This window comes from Clarias gariepinus, chromosome 12 (assembly GCF_024256425.1).
Source record: "Clarias gariepinus isolate MV-2021 ecotype Netherlands chromosome 12, CGAR_prim_01v2, whole genome shotgun sequence".
NCBI classification, from domain to species: Eukaryota; Metazoa; Chordata; class Actinopteri; order Siluriformes; family Clariidae; genus Clarias; species Clarias gariepinus.
In genome coordinates, this window is record NC_071111.1 from 23,099,659 (window position 1) to 23,110,455 (window position 10,797).

At 41.7% G+C, this 10,797-nt stretch overlaps 1 protein-coding gene and 1 pseudogene across 3 annotated transcripts; one reads left to right on the forward strand and one right to left on the reverse strand.

Moving 5' to 3' along the window:
* The first annotated feature begins 506 nt into the window (after nt 1-506).
* On the forward strand, nt 507-3,225 carry LOC128534110 (phosphoacetylglucosamine mutase-like; annotated as a pseudogene).
* A 604-nt stretch (nt 3,226-3,829) lies between these two features.
* LOC128534458 (glial fibrillary acidic protein-like) lies at nt 3,830-8,935 on the reverse strand. 3 transcript variants are annotated; one of them, XM_053508889.1, is made up of 11 exons: nt 8,699-8,935; nt 8,255-8,411; nt 8,021-8,170; nt 7,812-7,931; nt 7,490-7,585; nt 6,537-6,671; nt 6,233-6,343; nt 6,020-6,130; nt 5,792-5,916; nt 4,413-4,664; nt 3,830-4,239 (listed from the first exon to the last, which is right to left on the reverse strand). In XM_053508889.1, the coding sequence occupies exons 1-11, from the start codon at nt 8,887-8,889 to the stop codon at nt 4,149-4,151; spliced, it is 1,539 nt and encodes a 512-aa protein (XP_053364864.1). In that variant the 5' UTR covers nt 8,890-8,935; the 3' UTR covers nt 3,830-4,148. The 3 variants fall into 3 exon arrangements, with proteins under 3 accessions (XP_053364864.1, XP_053364863.1, XP_053364865.1); XM_053508888.1 differs by having other exon boundaries at nt 8,255-8,414; XM_053508890.1 differs by having other exon boundaries at nt 4,146-4,234; nt 8,255-8,414.
* Between the last annotated feature and the right edge of the window lie 1,862 nt (nt 8,936-10,797).

Genomic DNA, 10,797 nt, shown 5'->3' on the forward strand with positions numbered 1-10,797 from the left:
TGAGGAAGAACCATATATGGGTGTGATGGTTAGGTGTCCACATATTTTTGGCCATTTTTATTGGTAGCTGCTATCGTTATCATTCGCTTTTGGAGGTTTTAGTCAGCACACAATGTTTGTCTAACTAAAACAATGTTAGTTAATGAGTAGAACTGGAGAGTTATGCTGCTTTTGTTTATTTAAAAAGAGTTAAAGAGGTCTTTACACTAGTAATACTGCAAAAAGAATGAATCCATGAATAGATATATGTGTGCATAGCCAGAAAGGAACTTCCAAGAAAATATTTGCCCTAAGTTTAGGCGTAGTCCCATCATTTCATTTCATAATAATGAGTTAAAATTGTGGCTAACTTTCTCGATTCCACGGAATTGGCAAGCAAAGAATCAACCGCATCTTTTGGTGTCTGTGGAGTTTGCATGTTCTCCTCTGGGTATTCCAGTTTCCTTCTCAGGCCAAAGACATGCAAAGTAGGCTAACTGGCACTCCCTAAATGCTTGTCTGAATGTATGGCAAGAATTCCGTTAGCGTGCCGGATCTTTAATGAAGAATCGGTAATGAAATCCGGGTGTGTGGGTACGACCCTGAGACAAAGCAACAGTCTCTACAGTGGAAGAGCCTATAATCTTTACAACCGAAAAGGGCAACCAAGTGCATGCTTATCATCTTTTTCCACATTCGTGGGATTGTGCCTCAAGAATTCATCCCCAGGGGCCAGAGCATCAATGGTGAATTCTCCTGGCAGGTTTTAAGACGTCTAAAAGGATGTACAGCGAAAGCAACTAGATTTTTTTTTTTATACCACTGTAAATCATCTGGACCATGTGATGTTCCGTATGGGCCTGCTGGCCACGCTGTGGTCCAAAAAAACCAAGGCCGCTATTGGCATCATGGTCACTGCCTCTCACAATCCGGAGGTATGGTGGTGTTACTGTATTACAGATTTTTTTTTACATTTTTTATAAAAATGTAAGGGTTGTGTGTAGATGTGTCGATGTACACATATTTTCCTGTTTTTCTCTCTCCATCCTTGTCCTTTCTCAGGAGGACAATGGCGTGAAGCTGATTGACCCGATGGGAGAGATGGTGACTCTAGCTTGGGAAGGCTATGGCACACAGCTGGCCAATGCAGAACAGAATGCTTTATGCACCATCTTGAAGGAGATTATTAGAAAGAATCCATCAACATGAGTCAGGCACCGAGTGTACTCATTGGCAGAGACACCTGGTATCATAGCACAGAGTCAGAATGTACCGGGGAGATATTAAGTGCAAATGTAATATTTGTGCAAACTGACTGTATGTACACTCTGTCACCCAGGCCAAGCAGTGAGATCCTGTCACGGGCTGTGCTGGATGGGGTTTCCAGTTTAAAAGGTCATAGTCAAAGTCTATTTATCTGTAATATGTTTTATATTTTTCAAAACAAACTTCTCTGATCCTAAAAACAAGTTTAAGTACTCCTTTTAATTTGACGGGACTTGTACTTTTCGGATAATATGTATGACTTTCTTCCTGTGTGTGTTTGTGTATGCGTGTGTGTATGTTTTTAAGACTTTGGCTTAATGACCACACCTTAGCTCTATTATATGGTCCTATGTTGCAACACCAACGGTTGCTATGGCACCGCTACAACACAAGGATATTATGAGAAACTATAGTCGGTGATCAGTGTTGTTCATTTTACCTGGCGGTGGTGTTAATGTTATGGCAGATCAGCGTATACTGTACACGGTACACTATATCGTTCTACACTACACTACTCCATACTGTTCTACACATCATCACACTATACTGTAATACACTACATTGTACTATAGTACAGTATATTATACTTTACTATAGTACACTACAGAACACTACTACACTAAACAATTCCACATGTAGTATACTACATGGTAGGGTACTACACCATACTATTATACACCATACTATACTACATCATACCTATATTACACAACAATACACAGCACAATGCATGAATGTTTCTCTCTTTTCCCTTTAACACTCTCTCTGTAGGGATGCATATGGGCCCAGGTCAGCGCTGCTGCTCCTTTGACGGTGATGCAGATCGTATTGTTTACTATTACACTGACTCTGCTGGCCATTTCCATCTTTTGGACGGAGATAAATCAGCTACTCTGATCAGCACCTACCTCAAGGAGCTTTTGACACGGGTAGATAACATACACATTCATATACTCTCTCTCTTTCTTTCAGCAGTTCTGTTGGCAGCAAGAAATTTAAACTGGCACTATGACATGCAGAATGCCTGTTTCTACCACTAGGGTTAATTTTATGGGTGTGTTTTTGTATAGGCCGGGCTAAATCTGCAGGTCGCTGTGGTCCAAACGGCGTATGCCAACGGAAGCTCTACACAGTACCTAGAACACGTCATGAAGGTGTTTTGACTTGCTGAGTACAGTATAAGATTGTCCTCTGATATAACAGTGACTGCACATACTTTATCTTCACTCTTGGTTTTTTAGGTTACAGTGTGCTGTACGAAGACAGGAGTGAAGCATCTCCATCACGCAGCTCAGGAATTTGACATTGGAGTTTACTTCGAAGCCAACGGCCATGGAACTGTAAGCGTCATCTTTGTATAACATTTACAATATGACTTTTTTAGGAGTACGGATCCAGTTAGTTTTTTTTTTCTTGGTGTATTTAAGGTTCTTTTCAGTAAAAAAGCAGAAGAGCAGATCTGGAAGCTGGCCAAAGACCCAGACACGAGTGATGAGAAGAGACACGCGGCAAAACTCCTGGAGAGCACCGTTAACCTCATCAACCAGGTTCGACCACCAACACAGACTGTTTCATTATTTTGTTACAGCCTCAGGATCAGTACTCCAATCACTGTATCTTCGTATATATATTAATATACTTTGCACATTTCTGCTGTAGGCTACAGGTGACGCCATTTCAGATATGCTGCTAATCGAGGCGGTCTTGGCTATCCGAGGGATAAGCGTTCAGGATTGGGATGTCATTTACACAGATCTGCCCAACCGCCAGCTCAAAGTCAAGGTCTTTACGCTTTATCCCAGACTTGCTTTGATACTGTAGCTCTTTGGTCTTTGTTAATAGGCAAACAACTTGCACACAGGACAAGGTTCAAGTGTGGTGGCAGGGTAGCACTGTGGCCACATACCACCAGGGTCAAATTGATTTCTGTAGTGTGATTTACGTTAATTAATACAAACTAATTTATTAAACACCTTTCCTGTTGTATTGCACTTTCAACCTCATGGCACACAAATATGCCAGGGACTGATTTATGGTTATCCTAACTGACATCACTAAAATGTGTTTGATTCCTCTCAAGGTTTTGTCTTATTGTCATCACAATAAGTTTTTCCTTGTGTATGCTGAAGCTGACACGCAGGTACACACACGCTCACACTCTCTCTCACAGTTTCTGTCATCTTCACTGTTTTAGTAACGTGGATGTGTGTTACTGTGTGCAGGAGAGTGTAGACGCCTTGGCACATTAAGTAAGCCTGGCTGTGTATCGACTTGCCGGAGGAGTCGGAGACGAGCCAAAGCCTTTAAAGTGAGGCCGAGAGAACACCGTGTGATGCACAAGCTGCACTTCTTGGTTGCACTTGACTTTATATGATTTTTATATGAAATAAATATAGTGATTTTTTTATTGGTTAGTTTTTTAATACAATCGTATAAAAAAGTGTTATTTTTTTGAAAAAAAAAATAACTGCATTAAAAGCAAGTGATCATAACCTCCTATTGCTCTTTCAAGTCATTCTTTCTAGTCAGTAAGTATTTCTTATCTTTACAATTAAAGAAAAATAACTTTCTGCTACTCAAGAAATGATGCTTTGCAGTCATGTTTATTATTTCATGCATGTGGTTGAACAGAATCAGAGGTTAAAAGCTAGAATACAGTGCATTAGCATACGTTTAGTTGTAGCAGATGAGTACCATATGATGAGTTTTTTTTTAATGGGATATGAGTATTACATCTCTAATACACTTCATTTTCTCCTTTGTTTACAATCAACAAACAGGGTAAAAGAAGGATACCGAATTGTAACGATTAGATAATAATTTAGGATGATCTTTGGATAATTATTAAAGGGTGGAAGAAATGATCTGTTGTAGAGAGATGGATTTCTTAGTGTGATATTAGACTACTCCTCTGTCTCATCTGCTGCTCCGGAGATGGTGATGGTGCGCTCCTGCGTGTCTCTCTGAATTACGTCCTCGTCTGTCTTAACTGTTCTAAACAAGAGCGAACAGCGTCAAGAAATACTACTGCAGTAATATAATGTTATCAAGTAAAGATGTACAGTATAGATTTGATTATTTACAATAAGCCTGGGTTATAGGGAAGACAAATGCACTACTTAGGCATACTGTGTTTGTGATTCCTGTTGCACTGAGGATACTTGTACCTGATAAGGACGGTCTTCCTTTCGGTCAGTTCCACGGCTTGCTCGTGAGAGACCTCTTCTGTGGCTGTCTCGTGCCCATTAGAAGACAAAGGCAGCTTCGAGACTACCTCGCCTGCTCCAGCAGCCAGTTCAGCCAAGGCTCCACCCACCTTCGCAACCGAGGTGCTAAAACTCCCGGAGACACTGATGCCCATGAGAGACATGCCCTGCACCATTGTTGATAAACGGATGTCCTCGCCTTCGATCAGCTTCCTGAAGAGGCAAAAAACAAATGTTACAGATTTGTGTTTGAATAATATTCAAAATATATAGTAATGATAGAAAATGTGTTAAGCCATGGTCTTGGGATAAAAATATTCCACAGATGAGAAAACCAGTTGACTTCCGGTCTAGAAAGCTCGTTTGGATGTGCCTCCCATGAATCATTTTATAGAGACACTCCTGGGCCAGAGCTTTGTAAATATGGGGGGCAATAAAGGATTGCTAGCATTAGTTAAAACTAACTAAAAAAACACCAGGCCACAAACTATAAGGTTTTTCTGAAGAGTGGTTTTGAAGGTCAAATGTGAGAGGTCAACATCTTGACCAAAGCTGAACCCGCCTAATTCTTAACAATGTCAAATGGTCAGGATGAACAGAGCCTATCTGTTGGTTGCAACACGTCTATTTACCTTAGTTACTAAGCTGGCTAGATTTGCTTTCCCTACTACTACCACTCAGCCGGGAGGGGTCGAAGACTATCACGTGATTCCTCCGAACCACGTGACGCCAGCCAACCGCATCTTTTCAAACTGCTCGCTCACGCACTGTTGGACAATGCTATCCGCTCCTTCCGCGTGCGCGAGCTCACAGACGCCCCTGATTGGCTGTAGAGCCGTGAATAATGTGGGAGCACGAAGTACTAGAGAGCTCTGCCAATCAGCTCTCTCTAGACCTCCGGCTGCGAGAGGTTACAGCATCACCCAGAAATCAAACCATTTTTCAGAACCAGCAATCTCCGGATGATAGGGCGAGCACTTTACCACTGCGCCACCCAGAGGCCTGAAATGTTCATTGCTGTTGTAAAGTTGGCCGTTTTAACATTTGGCTCTGTGGAGATTGACTCACTTTTAAAGCCAGCTCCTAGTGGTCATTCAAAGAAACTGCACATATTGACACTAATTTTTCAGAACTGGAGGTTGCCCTTTGGACTAAGCTAATGCACTTTTCTTAAGGGCAAATTTTATTATACTCACTTACTCCCTCACTCATTGTCTAGGGCACTGGTGGCTCAGTGGTAGGTTTTTCGCCTGCCTTATAACGTATAAACAACGTATAAAGCAATATAAGATTATTTAAATATAAAAATATGAAGAAATCCTTCTACAGCCTCACACTACCTGTAGGTGGTGATCTCAATCTCGAGAGCCAGCTTCACGTTGAGGAGATCCTGATATTCCTTCAGCAACAGAGTGATCTTCTCTTTCACTGTCTTCATTTCCAGCTTCAGGGCCTCAATGCGGGCCTACAAAACCCACCACAATGACATTAATTAACCTTCAAGCATTTTGTTCTATAGTAAAAGCTCTGCTCCCTGTAGTTATCCTCAGTGTGTGCTTTATTCGTACCTGTAACTCCTCTTCTGCCTTCTTGTATTTCTCTTGGTTGTCACGAATCTGAGCTAACAAAGTCTCATACCTGGTGGTAAGAGCATCCAGCTCTCGTTGCTTATTCTGAATCTGTGGACACACACACACACACACACATATACACACACAGATTGGGGTTTAAATGCTACAACAAAGGGTGGAAATGAAGTACAAACGTAGTAATGTACTAACGTCCTTCTTGTAGCTCACGACTTCTTCCCTGATTCCCCGTACAGATTCTACGTGGCGCGTGGACGCCGTGTTCAAGTCCTGGAATTTAGACTTATACCAAGCGTCCATTTCCTGAACAGAAATCAGATAAAATGGTAAAACAGACACAAGAGAAACATAATGAGGTTTACATTAAATGTGTCACCTTTTAGGTTTACACTTCCAGGAGACATAAAGACACACCACGTTTACACCACATTCATGTTGATATAATGACCTATCAAACTGTAATTTTATAGGAACGTTTGTAGTAAATGTTGCCTACCTGCAGGTTCCGTGCAGCGATGCTGTCGTACTGCGACTGGAGCTCTTTGAGGGCGGATGCGAGGTCAGGAAGAGAGAAGGCCATGTCGACTTTAGCCACTGTTTGATAAATCTGAGCCATCAGTTCGTCAATTTCCTGAACCAGTGAGACATGAGGTTTTAAAATATGCTGCTCAAAACATTTAAGGAATATTTTGTTCTGGTTTGAGTGTTCAAGTAGGCTACCCCAAGTTACCCCGCTGAAGAAATAGATCAATCGGCAGACACCTTAACCAAAGCAACTTACATTTTATCTCATTATATATCTAAACAATTGAGGGTTAAGGGCCTTGCTCAATGGTCCAATGTTGGCATCTTGGTGGTGCTGGAGTTTGAACCTGGGACCTTCTGATCAGTAATCCAATGATTTAACCACTGAGCTATAATACAGAATCTTCAGAGAAATTTCCCTTCTATATAATATAACTCTATTCATACAGCCATATAAAAACTTCTGTAGTCCAACTGGGGACCATAAAGGCCAAGGGTGATCATTGTATTGATTCCCATTTTCACAACCGTGGTTGGACCTCCGATCAACATTCACACACACTATGGGCAATTTGGAAACACCATTTAGCCTAATCTGCATGTCTTTGGACTGTGGGAGGAAACCGGAGTACCTGGAGGAAACCCACCAAGCACAGGGAGAACATGCACCATGCCATGCACACAGACCCAAGTCAGGGATCGAACCCCGATCCTGGAGGTGCAATGTGACCGCGGTAACCACTACATCACTGTGCCTCCATAGTATAAGTAACATTTAAAATATAGCTTTCTATCATTTTAAACATAATGTTAAGTGGTTGTTAAGGTTACTTTATGTAAATGGCTCCTGCCATAGTGTTGATGGTTGATGGTACCTACAGTAATAACCTATAAGGTCAGGAAATCAGTGTGTAACAGCCATACCTGTTTGTGAATCCTCTGAAGGAACTCCATCTCCACCTCCAGGTTCTCCAGCTGTTTCTCCAGAGCGATGCGGGCAGCAGTGGCAACATCGACATCCTGGCAGGCAAAAAACGGCAACAGGTATTACTACATTTAATATTTGAAAGATTGTTGTCATATAATTAACACTTAGATGTTAGCAGTTGAATTCCATAACAAGTGGATGAAATGTTCATTCATAACCATGAGTCATTTTCCACATTCTTTTTTAGCCAGTGATGAAACTCCTAGGCTATGTCTGCTGGAATTCAATAATCTGATATAATATCATGAATAAACCCACAGGCTTGAAAGCTTCAATGTCCTGTTCAGCCTTCTTCCTAGCTTCCAGTGCCTCCTCGTACTTCACCTTGACCAACTCCAGCTGTGCCACCATGGCCTCCTTAGCAGCGACAGCAATGTCCTTCAGGAAAAAGTTGTGTGTTATTGCAAATGAACATCTAAACTTTTAACTCATTGGGTTATTCATTTTGTGTTTTCATCAATTCTTACCCTCTGGGCTCTCATCTGGTCAGCGACCCTTCTCAGTTCTTTTAACTGCTCCTCATACAACATGCGCAAACCTGACGGCTTCACGTAGCGGCCCTTCAGAGCTTCAATCTCAGTCTCGAGCAGTTTGTTTTGCTGCTCAAGAGTGCGAACCTGCAAATGAACGTGTTGACCTGATTAACTTGAATGCACAACGGGAAAAGGTGAATAGATGGAGTGAAGAATGACAGATCATACCTTCTCGATGTAGATAGCCAGGCGGTCATTGAGGGTGACCATCTCTTGTCTTTCGCTTGTGCGTGTGGTTAGGTAGTACTGGTTGGCAGCGGAAGCAGCTTCCAGATCCAGGCCCCCTCCGAGACCCATACCAGCACACAGGGCGCTCATGCTCACGCTGCTGAAATGGAGTAACAAGAAAGGAAAATAGAAAGAAGAAGATAAGGGAGAAAAAAAGAATCCTGAGTGTAGAGTTATTTAGGGTAGAGTAGCCTAAGAGTCAAGTCATCTGGACTAAAGCAGACCCAAGTATGGTAGATTAGATTAGATTAGATTAGATCATAAACACTTAGCTCATAAACACTGTCATTTATTACAGGAAATCCATTCTTGAGTAAATCATATCAAAGTTTGCCTATTTGTTTAGATATATATATAAAATAAAAAGATACAATGGTGTTTTACCCAGTGAGACGTGCGCTGCGGGTGCCAGAGTGAGCCCTGCGCGTGCTGCGGGTGTAGCTGGCGGACCGGTGGCGGGTTTCTCGTCTGCGTGGACTTGGACTGGAAACCCTGATGTGGCAGGTGGAGGAGGAGGCAAGTGCTCCTTCAAAGTGCCTCCGGTACGAGGAGATGCGCTCTGGGCTGCGGCTCATGGTGAGGATGGAGTTTCCCTTCTCTGTGCTACGCTGTAGAGTAAAACAGCTGGAATTGGTTTGTGTGACTTCTCTGTGCCGGGGCAGTTTATATATCTGCCTGAGCCAAGCTAAGGAATGTCGAGTCTCAGTATAGCACCCAGATGAACCACTCAGCCATCTGACGTGCCTCTGCGAAAAAGTTTTTTCCCCGCTAGAAATAGACAGAATAACTGGCATCAGTATGATAACTGTGATGTGCATAACCTTGTTCCATCGGGGGGAACGTACAAAATCTTTCTTTGAGATTACACTGTGTGGCCTACAGCTTGTACACACCTAACCACACACCTACTGTAACCCAGATGTGCTTGCTGAACATCCCATTCCAGACCTTTTTTTTTTTTTATTGTTGCAAAAACTTCTGCTCTTCTGGGAAAGCTTTTCACTGGACTTTTAGAAGATGGCTTAGTGAGGAGCTAATGTGGGTGTGGCTCCAGATCATCACAAAAGTGTTCAGTAGGGTTGAGGTCAGTCAGTACAGTTTTACAATATTATGATTAGTCAACAATTTATTTATTTAATTATTTACCTATCTATTTATTATAAAGCTTTACTGTAATTAGCTATTCTACACTAATATTATCTTGACTTATATTATTACAGTAAACTAATCAATATTAATAGCTATATAAATATTTTTATAGAATATATATTTCAATAACCTCACACACTTACTCACTCACTTTCTCATCATCTATATTGCTTTATCCTATATACCGAGTCAAAGGGGAACTGGAGCCTATCACAGGAGACTTAGGGCACGAGACAGGGTACAACCTGGGCGGGGTCTGAGGTTGATGGTTCTGCACTAACCTTTCAGGGTTTTGATAATGTGTCGGACAGTTATTAAACCAGTTCCAGTAATTTAAAATCTCATTTATTGTTTTTGTTACTGCATTCAGGCCAATAATTTCTGATTGGGCAGTGTATAATATAATATAATATAATATAATATAATATAATATAATATAATATAATATAATATAATATAATATAATATAAATGTTGTTGTTGGTTTTTCGGCTGCATCCAGTGGCTGGGGTTTAGGCACTAGCTGGCAATCGAACCCGGGCCGATGTGATATAATATGATATGATATGAATCACATCATATCGTATTATATCATATCATATGATATATGATTGATATGATATGATATATGATATAATATATGATTGATGTGATGTGATGTGATGTGATGTGATAGACGGCAAATAGTGACATAGTGGTTAGCACTTCGATTGCAGAGATTCCTGCCTTAGGTCTATGTGTGTGATGTTTGCATGTTCTCCTCATGCTTGGTAGATTTTACTCTGGTTTCCTCCCACAGTCCAAATACATGCAGATTAGGTTAACTGGTGTTCCCAAATTGCCCCTACTGTGTGTCCATATGTGTGTGTGCTCTGCTATGGATTGACACCATGTCCTGGAGTGTCTATATATAGGATCCTATCCCTGTAGACACTGTAAGGCACGAGGACATGGTGCCAATCTATAGCAGAGCACGCACACACGCAATTTTGTGTGTGTGTGTGTATATATATATATATATATATACACACACAAAAGCAAGGTGTCACAATGGAGTAGCCACTTGCACCTTGAAGTGTGCATGTTCTACTCTAAGACTCCTGGGCTAAGCTCGCGACCCTGAATAAAGCGTCGATATAGACGATGACGACGACAAGCGGCTTCAGCACACACACTACAAGTCTTTTTCCGGTGCTGTGTCGAAGTTGGTTCCCCCATCAGGATGCGTTTTTTTAGCCCCACCCCCGTGAAATCGGCACAGGGAACGCGCATTTAGGAGAAGGCTCGCCCGCGAAGGGTTATGCGCGGACCACTGAGATTCTACGGAGCGCGATA

Bases quoted from the DNA above. Each gene is read 5' to 3' on its own strand.
- LOC128534458 (XM_053508888.1), bottom strand. From the start codon at position 8,889: ATGAGCCGCAGCCCAGAGCGCATCTCCTCGTACCGGAGGCACTTTGAA. The intron at 7,586-7,811 runs GTGGGTTTATTC...TTTGCCTGCCAG, and splicing joins ACATTGAAGCTTTCAAGCCT to GATGTCGATGTTGCCACTGC. The intron at 4,665-5,791 runs GTAGTGTGAGGC...TTGCCTCTTCAG, and splicing joins ATTGAGATCACCACCTACAG to GAAGCTGATCGAAGGCGAGG.